This window comes from Centruroides sculpturatus, unplaced genomic scaffold, assembly GCF_000671375.1.
Source record: "Centruroides sculpturatus isolate CEXI.00-Female unplaced genomic scaffold, Cexi_2.0 scaffold1563, whole genome shotgun sequence".
Taxonomy (NCBI): domain Eukaryota; kingdom Metazoa; phylum Arthropoda; class Arachnida; order Scorpiones; family Buthidae; genus Centruroides; species Centruroides sculpturatus.
The window spans coordinates 126,898-144,504 of NW_019385711.1; the positions used below are offsets into that span (position 1 = coordinate 126,898).

At 29.6% G+C, this 17,607-nt stretch overlaps 1 protein-coding gene across 2 annotated transcripts in view; it reads right to left on the minus strand.

The window, feature by feature from the left end:
- Positions 1-814: 814 nt before the first annotated feature.
- LOC111641429 (DNA polymerase eta-like) overlaps positions 815-17,607 on the minus strand; it is a 28,240-nt gene continuing 11,447 nt past the window's right edge. For both annotated transcript variants that reach the window (XM_023387597.1, XM_023387596.1), the window contains exons 6-10: positions 15,753-15,928; positions 7,799-7,959; positions 7,102-7,205; positions 1,367-1,486; positions 815-1,016 (exon numbers count right to left, since the gene is read on the minus strand). In XM_023387597.1, the coding sequence (XP_023243365.1) occupies positions 980-1,016; positions 1,367-1,486; positions 7,102-7,205; positions 7,799-7,959; positions 15,753-15,928 (598 nt within the window). In that variant the 3' untranslated portion in view covers positions 815-979. The remainder of the gene's footprint in view (positions 1,017-1,366; positions 1,487-7,101; positions 7,206-7,798; positions 7,960-15,752; positions 15,929-17,607) is intronic.

Consider the following 17,607-nt stretch of genomic DNA (forward strand, 5'->3'; position numbering starts at 1 on the left):
TATAACAGCCGGAAAAGTAAAAACTATCGAATACATATTTATATATTACTTAGAGAAGTCTTTTAGCTTTGGAATAAAAAGTTTCTACGCTCTATCTTTATTACAACTCTATTTATTGAATATTTTATTCTGAGGTCACGTGATGACATCAGAATTTCCGGGTCTCTTTCAGTAACAAGTCTGCCCCTAGTTGGAGTCGGAGTCGGATGGTAAGGAAAAGTCGGAGTCGGATGGTAAGGAAAAGTTGGAGTCGGTAGATTTTTACGCGACTCCACAGCCCTGTATAAAAGAGCAATACTTCCATTAATGTTATCACTACATAAAGAACTTTTCACATTTTCCATGTTTCTTTGTCATGATGGAAACTTATTAATTTGATGGGAATATTTCAAATATTTCATGTAATTACATCAGCTATTATTTTATGATAATTTGTTAATAGGCTAACTGACTTGCCTTTCTTCCAGACTTATCAAACTGATCTTGTAAAGTGATGACAGCTTTACTTCATAATATAATCTTTATTTTCAATATGTATTTCAAGTATTTTTTTATTTGTACCCTTCTTCAGTTTTAGGATAAGTCTGGACAGCAAATCAGTTAGTCCAGGGTTGCCCAACCTTTTTTCCTAATGGGCCAAATTAGAAATTTACATATATTCAGCAGGTCACAAAGGTACTTTATATAAATATAGTTTTTAAAAAAGTTCAAAATATGATTATCAAATTTTAATAACAAATATATATAATTACAAAAAATATTGTATTATTTATTGACAGTAAAAAAAGAAATTATACTCACACAAGATAAAAAATTCAATGAGATTTTTGACATTGCCTTCCTTTTATAATATTGTCAACATCTGCTTTTATAATACTAGTCCCAATTGTAAGAATGTTAGTATGTTAGTTAAATGGGAATCGCTCAACCTATTCCTTTCAGCAGTTTTGATGTTTTTCATGCATGAAAAGAATTGTTCTCAACAGTATGTACCACCCCACATGCATAACAGTTTTCTAGATAAAACAATTTTCTAGTAGTAATTACATTATTATGACATAAAAGTGTATCAAGTGAAATGAGAATAATTTCTACAACATACTTTTCCAAAATAAATGAAAATGTACCTAAAAAATTTAGGGTGCAGTGGGTCGCATTAAAAATATTGCAGCCCACAGGTCGAACATTCCTGAGTTAGTTTATTAACAATTATTATATGAAAAATTTCAGATGAGCAACAACAATCCTGATATTATTTTATAAACTATTCAGTAACTTATCAATGAAATGTATTAAATGGCTAAAACATATAAGCCATTTAAAATTTATTTTCAAACACTTTATAATGATAATTGAATCTACTTACCCAGTTTTATCACCAAATAGTGATTTCAATTTCTTTTCATTACATAATGATAGTTCAAATATTGTTTCTATTTCTAATTTCTCTTTAATGTCATCTCCTAATTTTCCTCCAAGATTTCGTCTAAAAAATGAAAATTTTCTTTTATAAACTATTTATTTTCTGAAAAGTTATACTATTGGGTAATATTATTAATATATTATCCATACTATAACTAAAGTATTTAAAATATTATAAGCAAGAGTTGCATTACTAAATAATATATTACAGTATAATCCAAATTTGAGTGTAAATCTTGTTCCTGGAAACCTCTCAAAATCTCAAGCTGGGACAAACTTTTCCATTGTATTTTAAGAAATTTTTATGCCTTGTTTTAGCATAATCCAATTATGTATCCATGTTCTATAAACAACAAATGCTACAACACTGATTTACTTATCAACCAATGATTTTAAATGATATAAAATAAATGAAAGTGTTGATGTGGTTATTTACTGATAAATAAATAAGTAATATAAAATAAGAGAAGCAAACATGTAAGCTAACAAATATTTAAATGGTTTGGTGCAGGTGCAACAACAAGACAACTCCATTTTATAACGTTTTTCAGGCAACACAAAAAACATTTTACACTTTGAATAACTCATTTAATAAATTCTAACTTTATGTTGTTTCAAAGATGTATAAGTAAGAAAATATTTGGGTGTTTATTTAAATGTTTTAGTTTTTATTTATTCTGCAAATAAAGGATATGTATGAAACTGTACTTGACTCATTGTTGTACCAAAATAACAAAATTTACATTATATAATGCATATTAAACTTAAACTAGCAAAAAATTGTGTTTTATTCACTTTCATTTCACATTTACAATCTTCAGATTTTTAAAATTGAAAATTATGGGATGCTATCTTGCATATAAAAGCAACAATCAATCATCTGCTACACATGACTTAAAAAAAAAAAATACAGTAGTTATCTTTCTCCGAACAACAATAGTGAATTCCCTATGTATTATGACTTCATGCTGTACCAAGCAATGCATTATGGTCAAAAATGCAAAAACTGTAAAAAAGTAAATGTTTTAAAAACTTTGTTTCTTGCCCAGTTGCTGTTCAAAGTCTTTCATTTCTTTATTGGTAAAAAAAAAGTAAAGTAAATAGTTGCTTAACACAATAAACAAGTGGAAAATAAATAAAATAGAGTAAAATAATTTTTTTTTTAAATTAATGAAATTATAANAATTATAAAGTTTTAAATAATAAAGTCTATATCTAATCATATGCAAGAATTAAAGCAGACATACAAAACATACAAGGAGAAAATAGGAAGAAAAAACATTTATTTTCATATACAAATTAAATCACAAATAAGGAATACTGTTAAGTTCTTAAAGGTGTATAGATCTCTAATTGTAGATCGCTGTTTAATATATAACAAAGAAACGGTTATAACGGTCGGACTGGACACCGGTCATGTCCTGCTCATCTGACTGACCCGAACAAAAGACATCCCCAAATCTCGCGCCCACATGTAGGTGTAACCTGATTGGTTCCAGATTGAACCCCAGTCGTTAGGTTTTCACACATGGAAAACACCTGACCCAACAAATACAAACTAAGAAAAGATAATAAAAATAATAATCATAAACACCAAACATTTGTATTTCTCAGTTCTCAACTGTATACCTACTTTTGCACCCCCCTGTATAATATAATACAGTAGAACCTCAAAAACTCGGCCTAATGTGGACCGAAGGGTGGCCAAGTTTGTGAAAATGCCGGGTTATCGGGAATGGGGTTAAAAAAGGATAAGTATGCGTGTTTCCTCAGAAAATACTGTACTGTACTTGTATGTATTGTTTGCTTGAGAATACAACAGAGAATAAACTGCCCAAATACCCTTAAACAAAGGAAAAGTACGTACNAGGTGCAACAACAAGACAACTCCATTTTATAACGTTTTTCAGGCAACACAAAAAACATTTTACACTTTGAATAACTCATTTAATAAATTCTAACTTTATGTTGTTTCAAAGATGTATAAGTAAGAAAATATTTGGGTGTTTATTTAAATGTTTTAGTTTTTATTTATTCTGTAAATAAAGGATATGTATGAAACTGTACTTGACTCATTGTTGTACCAAAATAACAAAATTTACATTATATAATGCATATTAAACTTAAACTAGCAAAAAATTGTGTTTTATTCAGATTTTTAAAATTGAAAATTATGGGATGCTATCTTGCATATAAAAGCAACAATCAATCATCTGCTACACATGACTTAAAAAAAAAAATACAGTAGTTATCTTTCTCCGAACAACAATAGTGAATTCCCTATGTATTATGACTTCATGCTGTACCAAGCAATGCATTATGGTCAAAAATGCAAAAACTGTAAAAAAGTAAATGTTTTAAAAACTTTGTTTCTTGCCCAGTTGCTGTTCAAAGTCTTTCATTTCTTTATTGGTAAAAAAAAAGTAAAGTAAATAGTTGCTTAACACAATAAACAAGTGGAAAATAAATAAAATAGAGTAAAATAATTTTTTTTTTAAATTAATGAAATTATAATATTGATAAAAGAGTTTGTAATGTAGAGATAAAATTTACAAAACAGTAAAATTACATTAGAATAAATTGTACTAATTCAAATAAATGACTACATAATGTGAATGAAGCAAAAAAAAATAGATATATATTTTTTAAAACTCTTTCCTCCCTGTGGACACTAAGAGGGCCTATTTTTGCAAGCCTATTATGGTTCGGCCAGGCCCACAATGGGACAGCCAGGTGGTGAGGGACGGGGCCCGACATATCCAAACGGACTACCCCCGAAAAATTCCTGAAGATTGTTTGATCCGTCCTGATTCGATCCTGGGTCCCCAGAGTGGTCGGCTGCAACCTTGACGCTCGGTCATCCAGCCAAGAAAATAGAAAACAGAAATAACTATATATTATACATCTCAAGGTGTTAAACTCTTGCAGAGTCCCCTTTAAGAAGATATCAGATTCTAAAAAATAACTTGCATATATAAATATAATCAGAAAAAAAAAATTATTTTACCAATCTGTTTAATCACAAATGTTGTAATAATGCTAAACTAAACTCTGTGCCACAATAGCCCTTAAAGATATGACCACCAGCTATATGATTTTTGTCCTTAATCTAAGGGTCCTTTTTTGCTTTGCCTTTTAGAAATAATATTATAACTTTATCATTGGTTGTCACAGAAATATAAAAACAACACAAGACAAGATGAAAGGAAATATTTAGCATGATCCAGTTTTCCAATTTGGTTTACTGATTGCAACATGGATTAATAATTCCTTATCCTAAATAAATGAGGCTAATCAATAAAAATTATAAACAGGTACATGTATCAACTAAAAATTAAATAAATTTAAAATGAAGATTGCCTTGTGTTGTGTGTCTGAACTATATGGTGTTCAAAAACGACAACACAAAAAATTAGTTATTTTTGATATTTTGTAATTAAGTAATTTCTGTGAAAATGGATGAAATTTCTCATTTTTGGCAATTTAATTTCATCCATTATTGTAGAAATTGTTACTTAAACATTTTTTGTATTGTTTAAGTTTTATTTTATCCTTAATCTTTAATTTTAAATTTTTGTAATTTTTGAACTGTAAATGTGAAAAACTGTAAAGCTCAAATATAAATTTAATTTTGAATGTAAAATATTTAAATGTATTTGTGAGAATCTAGAGTTTGGAAATTATTTTTAAAAAATTTTGTTAAAATAATTATTAAATTTATTTGATAGAAATTTTATCTATCTTTTAAAATTATGCAAAGTTAAAAAAAGAACTTCCTTTTTCAACTGGAGGAAAACAACTCAGTTCCTCCAAAAGTGATAGTGTGGGATGTCCCACATTCTATCCACAAGACAACCCAACTTCACATGTTGGAAGCATAAAGAGTTTATTTCAAATTAACTGATTAGATGGAATTTTCATATAAAAGATGAGAGGTCATCTCCAAACACACTTTTTCCAACATTCCTGCTCTTGTTCACTTCCCCAGCTCTCTCACTTATTCTCCTGCCAAGATGAGACAAAAATCGCATAATTAAAGTTATGTCTCCTTCCAAGAGTTTCAACTTTCAACGTCAAGTATATATAATCATACATAATATAAATTATGTATGCAAACTCTCTCTCAAATTAGAGTAAGATTTAGAGGGTTGAAATTTGAAGTCCTCTCTTAAATGAATCTTGAAATTGAAATTTCTGTTCTTATTCTTACTATACTGTGTTTGAGGATTTTTATTAAATGTATGTATATATGATAAATATAGTTTTATATATAAACAAGTAAAATGGCAAAGTCATATTTGGGACAAGACTATGTCTCAAAAACTCACTACTAAGCAGGATCACTTCGATGCTCAAGATGGGTCTCGTTCTCATTCGCCAATCTTCTTTGGTATTGCTGGTTTTGAGCACCATCATTCAAACTTTGCCAGCCACAACCACGACATTGTCCATGATGCATTTTCAGTGAAATTAACCTATCCAATTTCGAAATTTCTCTCCGTTGTGTGTTGCCTTGGGTTAATTTTTGTCGATGCCTAATGAAAATTCCCCGTTTCTGAAAAAATAATCATGGCTATCCTATCATCTGAAATTATTTTTTTATTTTGCACAAACTATATATATATATATAGTTTGTCTTGGGTCAACCAGTCAAGGTCAGCACATGGCAACCAGAGATATGTGGGGAATAACATGGAATAGGTAAATGGGTTTTATTCAAAGATATGATTGTCAAAATTTGATTTCTCATTTTGAACTTCCCAATGCACTCGTTTGTCAAAATTCGTTTTCACAATGTTCGCATTTCCAACTTCCCAACTAGCAACAAATGCACAAATCTCACACTACTGCCTGTTTGTAGAAAGTGTTGCCTTTTTGTATTTTATTTTGACTCTGTTCTTGGTCCTCTTAGTACCTACAAGTCTGGTTTTTTTTATGCATGCATGATTTGGGCACCAAATACTCTGTGCCAAATATCAACTCTTGACATGTACTCATTCATACCTCTAAGCTAGTAACATAGCAGGCAGTATGATTTTATAAACAAGACATAGTCTTGTCAATAAATATACAGATATATTCCTAATTGTTGTCTAATTTATGAATGCCTACCTCCATTGTTGGCCCATGTTTCTCACATTATTGATAAAAATATCAATATAATTTAGTTCCTCCTAAAGTTCTTGTATAATTTATTTATATCTTTCCACATGAAAGGATTAATTTGAGAGTTAGGACGCAGAATAGTTTTATCCTAACTAATGTCAAGAATCTTGATGATAATATTGAGAAAGTTGAAATATTCACATATTCTCGGCTTTCAATGATAAGTAAATGGTCATCCTGAATGTGAGGTGGGTAAAACCAAAATCCCAATTCTCACATATTCAAATTTTTTTTTAAATTTTTATTCTTGCATGCACTTTGTATTCAATTTAGAAGCCTTCCCAAAGAAAATACTTTGTAGTGTTGAAAACATTCAAAAAAGAAAAATACTTACGTTTCTAACTTGAATGTTTATTTGATCGTTTGATCTCACATCCAGAATGAGTTTATATTACTTAAAGTTGAAAATAATAAGGAAGAGAATATAAAATGATGAGATTTTATATTGAGTCTTTGAACATGAAATTATGTGAAACTATAAAAGCCTAAACAAATTAAAATATGTGAACTTACAATTTGTGAATTGGAATAGACTTAAATAATTCCATAACAGAAGATTGAGGAAGAATAGTTTGATGATTTGGTTTATGCAATCCACAAGCTAATTTTGCTAACATCTAAATAAAAAAGTAAAAAAAAATTAAATATTAATTATTTTTATAAGGAAACAAAAGTTACTCCAATATACTTTATTAATAATTTATTGAAATAAATTCTACAAGTTATAAAATAAACTGGAATAAATTTTGAAATTATTCATTTTATAGTCTGAATATTTAACAAATGAGAGCATATTTTCAGTTAACAATTAAATATAATTTTCTCTGTATGAGCTAATTTACCTAGAATTAATTAAATTAGTTCATATAGGAGAAAAAAGTGCACGCCATTTTTTCCATGAATGTGCTTACAGTAAACTGACTTTTGTACAATTCTCTTGTTATTTTTTTTTGTATACAATACTTTTTAATTTTTATCAAAAATAACTACAGAAATTTGTCACAAAATTTTTGAAAAATTATTATTTTTCTTTTTAAAGTTTTGTACTATATAAATAACTAAGCATCATATTTTATGAAATATGACAATACTACTACTCATCTAAAATTAAAAACAGAAATCAATACATAAACACCTTATTAGCTTTCAACAGAATAACCATTATGTTCATTACACTTACAAAATAAATTTTATACTTAAAAAAACTTACTTTATTATATGAAATTCCTGCTGAACATTTAAACTTAGTTCTAGAAAATATAGCAGTTCTCATTTCTTCTACAATTGAAGCAGCAATAGCAAGATTTTTATCAGATATGGTTCCACATTCATTAATAGATTCTAACCATTTTTCTACAGAGTGATTTAAACCTAAAAAATATTTGTTAACTTTAATTGTATTAATTTTTTTTATTATTCTGTAATAGATAAATTATGATAAATTTAAGAAAATAATAGAACTATTTGTTTTAATTAATAGAAAATAAAATATAAAGATCCTAAAACAAATAATTAAATCAAATTTTTGTCCTGTATATAGTATTTGAATGTGAAGTACAAAACTTAAACAACAAAATTTTAAACTAAGAATTATAGAATAGAGATATGACTTATGAAAATTGTAAGTGCTTCATGGCTTTAATTCTCTCTGCCTTGTGGGCACTAAGAGGGCATTTTCAGTAAGCCCACCATGAGTTCAGTCAGGACAATAGTCGGGCAAGCTGAGTGGTGAGGGACAAGGATAAACATATCCAGACAGATCACCCACAAAAATATCTGGGGATTTTATCCATCTGGATTCAATCCTAGATTCCTAAAGGGGTAGGCTGCTACTTAACTGCTCAGTCACTGGTCATTGTCATCTCACAGTATTAAGCTTCAGGGTTGGATGTTCAAGTGGCTAAGATGGCAGCTACCACTCAGGGAAACCTGAGATCAAATCTGGGTGGGTCAAAAACCCCAGGAATTTTTTGGGAATTAGTCTGACCAGATATATCAGGCTCCCATCTCTCATAATCCAGCCAGCCCATTGTGAGCCTGGTCAAACCCACAATTGGCTTGCTATAAAAGACCTCTCTTAATACCAACAGCAGAAATAGTTAAAAAAAATAATCAAACTCTTTGGAGGATGCAAGATTGTCTCTGAGCAGCAAAAATATTTTCTTCATAACCCTAGATAACTAATCATTTGTCCATGCAATGACGCAACTCCGCTTGAAAGTGAAGTTCACAAAGTTCCCTGCACCCCTTGCTGGTCATTCTTTTTCTACCTTTATAATTTGAATAAACAGTGCAGTGTGTGATGCAATTTGTTCACACGTCAATTAGAAATTGATTTACACCCATCCCATAGTCCGCTCGACGAAAGTTTAGTTGCTACATAACTTTGTTGCAAAGGTATGTACATTATACTTCTTTTTATTTTTATTGTTTTATAGGTTGATACAGAATGTTTTTTTCATATTCAGGATAATATGTATATTTGAATATATGTCTAATGAAATAATTGAAGACTGGTGACATAATGTGTACTTTTGAAACAATGATAGTCTTTTTTTCGTTTTTGTTATATATATTTTTATTATTCTCATATCCTATATTTCTTATTTTTAGATGGATTTGAGGATTCAAGAGGAGCAGATAAGGCAATGGATTAATTCAGAAATGGAAGACAAGTATGGGGAGGAATTTGTTACAACAGCAATAAGACATTAGTTTCGTACAAAGCCAAGTCAAATAAAGTTGTTTATGTTTTGTTGACTATTCATGATCAACCTAACATCAATGAAAATACAGGAAAACCACAAATAATACACTCTTATAATAGTACAAAGGGAGCAGTAGACACAGTAGATTAAATGTGTTCAAATATGAATATTAACAGATAAACCAAAAGGTGGCCACTATGTGTGTTTTATAATATGCTAAACCTATTGGCAATCAACAGCTATGCTATCTATGTCTGAAACAACATTAGAAGTGACTTGTGTGAGATAATGAACAAAAATACACACTTAAACTATAAATGCATAAAAATACAAAAACATATTCAAAACTACAGTAAAATATATCAATCATAATTTACAAAAATTTAAGTTTTGCAAAATAAAATAGTAAAATTTATTTCAAAGATATCAATCAATCAATTCTTTATTGTATGAACCTTAGTTCGTTACAAGGGGTAATTTGTTACAAAAAAAAATGAAAAGAAATATAATATATTATTTAACAAATTAAGAATTTAGTACAAAATAACACAAAGTAAAATATCGAGTAATAATCAGTTTTTGGGAAGCACGATATGTTAATATCATCTTTACAAACATTAAACTTTATTAAATACTTGTCCCTACTATCTCTAAATTTTACACAATGAAGAAATACATGTTCTCAAATTTCATATACTTGCATTGTTTAGTTACTACATATTTTTTCAGGATCTATTGTTAGTCTGCTGTTATATGTTAAGATATAATTTTGACTGCATCTCAAATGAAGGATTAATAGTTTAACATAATAATTTATGTCCATAAGCAAGTAATCTTCATTTCAAAAATATAAATTGCATACTGTAATGTATGCAATTTATATTTATATATACAATATAATATATAATACAATATAATATATACAACCAAGTATTTTTTAAAATTTTTATTATAAAGAATTTTCATAATTTTATATTTTTCAAATTACACAATTTTTCTATATTGCAAATATTAAATTTATCTTGATCATTTGTGTGTGATAAAAACCAAAATTTTTTACTTAAGAAATAATATCATAAATTCTAAAACTAGAAAATGGACTAAATATCAAATTATTATTAGTATCTTCCTTACAACAACCTTTTCATTAATTTCACTTTCCAAATAGCAAAATTTTTTGCTAACATTGATACAAATATCAAAATTGGCATTAAAGAAATTTCCAAACAATCTCAATAATTTTTTAATATTTTCAGTCATTTGGATACAATACATTATTATTAGCTATAGCTAATAATACATGCAAATCATTATAAACTTACTTTTTAAAAGATTGTTATTACATCAAAATCTTGACTTATCAATTTGTCAAAATGAAATATATAGTTTGAAGGTCAACAAAATAGATTTTTTTGCTAAGCTATCTATTCTAAAGATTCTTTGAAACATTTTAAAACTCTTGTAATATAAAAAAATATATTTCTTGAGACTATACATATAGGATAAGTCAATTTCATTCGGTCCCTTCACACACTGTTGAGGTAATAACAATTCCACAGTAGAGTTGACCTTTTATTGTAGGCTACTTGTCCGCCATCCAATGCAAAAAGTTAAAGCCACTGTTAGAGGACTATTCTAACTTTTTGCATTGGATGGCGGACAAGTAGCCTAAAATAAAAGGTCAGCTTTGCCGTGGAATTATTATTACCTCAACGGCATGTGAAGGGACCAAATGAAATTGACTCATCCTGTATGTATAGTCTCAAGAAATATATTTTTTTGTAAAAGTAAATTTGTCCCAGCAATTTTTTAAAATCTTGTAATATATTTATAAATTTTGGCAGATAAAACTGATATCTTTCTATTTTTCCAAAATACTGTATAAGAGCTTTCCATATACAAAATTTTTCAGCATTTGACAATATTATTGCCTAGACTAGCTTTTATAATTATTGTTCAATATTTGTAGCCATTTTTTTTGTTCATGTATTTCACAAATAAATACATGGGTGATCAGTTAACGAACAGTTCGGATAGCAAACAAATTGGATAACGAACACTTTTGCAAAAGATTTTTATGATCGGACAACGAACACATGTTCGGATAATGAACACTTTACTGAATAAACATAAAAAGAAGCAACGGAAAATAACAAATACCGATTGATTTTTCCCTTGTCTTCAGGTAACAATTTGAAACCTTTTGGAGTGCAGGAGACGTAACATCAACTCTCAACTCGATACCAATCAGATAGTATTCCTCTGAATTTTGAAACTTACCCTTGTAATTCCAGCTTTTTGTTTACCTTTCTGACAAATAATTTTTATAGTCTTCGCAAGATTGTCGGACAGGTACTTCTTAAATTTTGCATCGGGGTTTATTTACGAAAGGTGAAAGGATATATATTAATGTTTTAATACCAAATTTCGAATTTCATCCGGGCCTTGTATTTAAATAATTTTTTGTGGGCTAGTTGATTTCTGTTCTCTGAATTTTTGTAAGTGCTTTTCTGGACTTTTTATTTAAAAAGGAAACTGATAATATGGAACCTAAAAAGAGGAGTGTCAAGAACTGTGCTCACCATAGAAACCGAGTAAGAGATAATAGCCAAGGTAGAAAGTGAGCATAAGATGTCTGATGTTGCTGGGCAGTATGGCTTAAACAGGTCTACAGTAGGTACAATCTTAGCTATGAAAGATATATCAAGAAGTCTCAAGCTGCTAATGGAGTAATGAAAATCGCATCTGAGAAATAACTGAGAAATATGAAAGATATATCAAGAAGTCTCAAGCTGCTAATGGAGTAATGAAAATCACATCTGAGAAATAAAAGAGCATTTATAGTTCACAATGGAACCTGAAACTGATCTGATGACAGAAGAACTCCAAGAACTCTCAAATGAAGGATACTAAGAAACGTGGCTAGATGTGTTTTCTTTTGAAAAAGAGGAAGGCGAAAGAGGACCAATGTCGACATCTGCTACTTTTGAAGACGTGGGAGGATGTCAGATCATCCAAGTGGCATCCAAACCAGAATAAGGTTTAATGGGTTTGGGATCTCCACCATTACAATACTATTAATTACTTCTGAAAAATTCTGAAGAAAAAAGAAAAGCAATCAACATTGGACAGATTCTTTAACCCCACAAACAGAAAAAACATGACTAATAAAAATGCAAGACTGCATATATATGTATTTTTACTATTACATGTAAATAAACTTAGTAAAAAAGTATAATTTTATTTTTTGGAGTCTCCAGAACGAATTAATCAAATTCCCATAAAAACCTATGGGAAATCGATAATCGGTTAACGAACAATTTGGATAACGAACAAAGTCTTGGAATGGATTATGTTCGTTAACCGATCACTCACTGTATTTATATATAATAAAACCTTGTTAATCCAAACCTTAATAATCTGAATCTTTCTTAATCTGGACAACAATATACATCATAACTGTCCTAGATTTTACATTAGCATGTTTGTACATACACATTTTACATAATAAAATGGAAAATATTTTTTAAATTAAATGACTGTTTCAGTATTTTCTATCTTAAATTGAGACTTAGGAAATTTTACATATAACATATGTATTATGTATGTAAATACAGTATATAAAAATCTGTTTTACTATTTTAGTTAAATTTTAAAAAAAACTGCTTTTGTTTTAATGAATTTTAACACGAAATATAAAATAAAATAATAATTATCATCGTCATAACTTCATACTGAATGTTACATTAGAGTATTTAAAAACATATAAGCATAATGGAAATGTTGATACACAAACACCATTTTAAATTAGAATAGGACACTATTTTAAATTGTAAAATACAGTAATACTTCAACTTACGCTATCACAACTTATGTGAACCCAAAGTTACACAATTTTCAAATCTCATCGATTCGTCTCTACTATGTCATCCAAACAAAGTAGAACTGATTCTTCTGCATCAAACAAGAAAAACTTTATCTTTGGAAAGTAAAGTTAATATTATTAAAGACTTCGATACAAAAATGAAAATTTATGAATTGGCAAAGAAGTTCGATCTACTGGAATTGATGGTCAGAACAATTATAAAAGGTAAAGAAAAAATTCTTGAAGCTGTGAAAAATGCTCAATCTTTAAATTCAAGCATCATTCGTAAATGTCACGGTATTATCGCTGAGATGGAAACAATGTCAAAATTATGGTGTGATAATCAAGTAAATATGAAAATTGTCCTGTTGATCAGAACTCAGTGTGCTCTCAAGCTAAGCTGATTTTTGAGAGATTGAAAGAGGATGCTGGAGAAGTGGCTAACGATAAAGAGTTTAAAGCTAGTAATGGTTGGTTCAGATGATTCAAAAGTCACTGTAAATGGCATAGCATTGCAGAAAGTGGAGAGGCAGCAAGTGCTGATAAAGAGGCTGCGTCTTTCTATCCAGAGAAATTCAAAGCTATGATAGATGAAGGTGGCTATAGCAGCCAAACCATATTCAACGTAGATGAGACTGGCCTGATCTGGAAGATGCCTAAAAGAACTTTTATCGTGTGTGAAGAGAAAACCTTTCCAGGTTTTAAGGCCACCAAAGATTGATTGACAGTGATGTTTGGAGCAACTACAGCTTGTGATTGTAAGTTAAAACCTCTCTTAGTTTATCAATTGGAAAATCCAAGAGCATTGAAAAATAAATCTAAAGATGGCTTGCCTCTGATTTGGAAGTTGAATCGTAAAGCTTGGGTGACAGCTTCCCTTTTTGAGGACTGGTTTGGTCATCACTTCATACCTGAAGTCGAACATTATTGCCAATCTAAACAAATTCCATTTAAAGTGACGATAATAATTGACAACGCACCAGATCATCCCCTGCAACTTTAACTAATTTTGATCCACATGTGAAAGTTGTATTTTTGCTACCAAATACAACCAGCTTGCTTCAACCAATGGATCAGAGAGTCATCAAAACATTCAAATCTTCAAACATTCAAACATTACACAAGACGATCGTTTGCACATCTGCATGAAGCTATGAGACAAAACAACAAGCTCTCTGTTAAAGACTTTTGGAAACAATTCAATGTTTTAGATGCAGTGAGAATCATTGGACAATCTTGGAATGAAGTTTCACAAAAAACTTTAAATGGCATCTGGAAAAAACTGTGTCCTTTTTTTTTCTGAAACTCAGGAGGGATCAGTGCCAGAGCCTGATGAAATTGGTAATATAATTGAAGAAGTTGTCAATCTTGCCAGGCAAATAAATTTAGAAGTGGATAGTGATGACGTTCAAGAATTGCTGGACTCCCACAATCAGGAGCTGACAATTGATGAGCTCATAGAAATGCATGAGCAAGAGCAAGACATTGAAGATTCTTTAGATCCAGTTCAATCAGAAGATTGAATGACGGTTGGAAACTTGACAAAAGGGTTATTTATTGAAAAGGGGTTACAAATTTTAGAAAATATAAACTCCAACGAAGAGTGCATTTCTTCTACAAAACGAGAAATAAAAAAATTATTAGCATGCTACAAGCAAATTTTGAGGAAGAAAAAAAATCTTTGAGCCATCAGATGAATTTGATAAATTTTATGAAGCCTTCTACATCAAAATAACTTTGGCTTACAATTTTAATAATATAATTTATTATACATAAGTATTATCTAAGATTTCATTAAACATTTTTTTCTAAATTATTGTTTTCTTTTGTTTCTGGCTCCAATTAAAAATTTTTGTATGTATTTATATACGAAATTATACCGACTTACACGAATTTGACTTACACGGTTATCACTCGGTCCCAACTATTGCATAAGTTCAGGGTATTACTGTAAATGTATTTTTTGCTTAAAAGCATGAAGGTTTCTTATGTTTTCAGGTTTATTTCAGTTATCTGGAATTTCATTAACTTGGACACCTGTTCCTCCCATTAGCCCAGATTAACAAGGTTTTACTGTATTTTGGAAAACACATATTTCAATATTTTATTTATTATAATAGACTGTTTGCTGTAATAAATTTCTTATCATCACTATCAATTTTATACTTTACAATTATGTAATAAATACATCATCTTATATTCTAACTTTGTTTTCATAAAAAATTATAGATACTTATTGATAAAACGTGAGTACTACATTAATTCTTAAGTCTATCCAAAACAATTGTAAATCTCTAAACAAGAGTAGTCAATCAATGATTTCTGCAACAAAAATTTTTTCCTGTCAGTTTCTTGCATAAAAAATTACAACAATCTTTTTATCTTTCCAGACCAATAGTTTAATCATGTATTATCATGTATTAAAAATGCTGATATGATAATTAAAATAAAGTCTGTAATAATTTCTCAGAATCAAACTATTCTTACAATTTTATAACCAAAGTTAATTGTTTATAATTAAAAAACAAATTTAGGTCTTTTAAAAAATTATAATAATTTTATGAAACTTTTATTTTAAATTTCAAAATTACCATTATCCCAACCAACTACAGATGTATGTGGTAACTCCTCTGCTGCAACATTAACTCCACATTTTGAAGCTATAATCTTGGTCATATCTAAATATGCCTCATCGATACTAGCTCTTTCTACACAATCACTGAAAGTACTTAAAACGTCAATCACTTCTGCTCCTGCATCTCTATATCTAAAAAATGCATTAATACATATTTATTAAATTAAATTAAAGTGCACGCGCACACACACACAAATAAATAAATAATTATTCAAAAATATGATTACATTTATATTATATAAAAAAAATTGTTAAGTTATTTAAGAATTTTTTTAACAAATTCTAAAGGTTAATAAAGGGCCAGGGCTACAGTAAGTGGCAGAAAAGGCTAATTGCCCCCACACAAGTACTACTGTCAAGAGGGTGTCAAAATACATTCTTAATTAAATGCCTGATTTGAGTTATTAATTTCAAAAATAGAACAAAACATTACACTAAAAAGTAAAATTGAAAGCTCCAATGGTATAAGTGTTAATGCTTGCATTATATATTTGTAATGATTTATAGTATTGTACAATCAAACATGTGTGAAGTTGTCTCAGTAGTGAGTTTCTTGTCTGGCAAAGAATAAACTTGTACAAACTAGTATATAAAAATGATGCCCAGCATTCATACCATCCAAACTTAATTCAAAGGAGTTTTGATGGTGATTAAAAATTAAGAATTCACAGTATAACTGCACTAATTTGTAAGGGATACAAAAAATAAGACTCAGACACAGGTATGAGATATCCTTGTGGCAGATTTGCACAGGACTGACATTCCAAGTCTTAATTCTCTGAATTTTAATTCCTTTAATTACAGTCTATTTGAATTACAAGAGCTGTTTGGAAAGTTCGCAGACTCAAATAGAACAACAAACAAAATAATGTTAAAACTTTTTTTATTTTTTCAATGTAGTCTCTTTGTTAGCAATGCACTTATTCCAGCGATGTTCTAGTTTTTTTATGCCATCACAATAGGTCGATTTGTCAAGGTGTGCAAAATACTCATTCACTTCAGAGATGACTTTGTCATTTGAGTGGAATCTCTTTCCAGCCAAGAATTTTTTTAGGTTTGGAAAAAGGTGGAAGTCACTGGGGGCCAAATCAGGTGAGTATAGTGGATGCGGAACTAATTGGAAGTGAAGTCCATTTATCTTTTGTTCAGTGATTCTGGCGGAATGTGCAGGTGCATTATCGTGGTGGAACAGAACCTTTTTCTTCTTCAAGTGTGGCCTCTTTTCTTCAATTTCTTTCTTCAGTTTTTCCAAAAGTTCACAGTAATAGACAGCATTGATGGTCTTTCCTCTTTCTAGGTAGTCAATAAAGATGATTGCCTTTAGCATCCCAAAAAACTGAGGCCATCACTTTCCCCACTGATGGAACTGTCTTTGCCTTTTTTTTTGGTGGCAAACTGTAATGTTTCCATTGCTTCAACTGTTCTTTTGTTTCAGGAGTGTAGTAATGGATCCATGTTTTGTCAGTATTCACAAACCAATGCAAGAAATCCTGTGGATTTTTCTGGTAGAAGTCCAAACACTCCTTTGACACCAAAGTGCAAACACGTTTTTGTTTGGCAGTCAGCAGACATGGCACCCACCTTGCTGAGACCTTCGTCATATTTGTTGTTAAACCAAACAATAAATTACAAAGATTATTTTGATTTTTTGTTATTTATTTCATAGGTTAAAAACTATATTAATGTCAGAATTATTTATTGTAGACAGACATATTTTATCTATGATTAAATAACTTGAATTAAATTTAGAAAAACCAAGAGAGAAGCTTGAAGCAGAAAATGAACTTGCAACAACCTTCATACATATCATG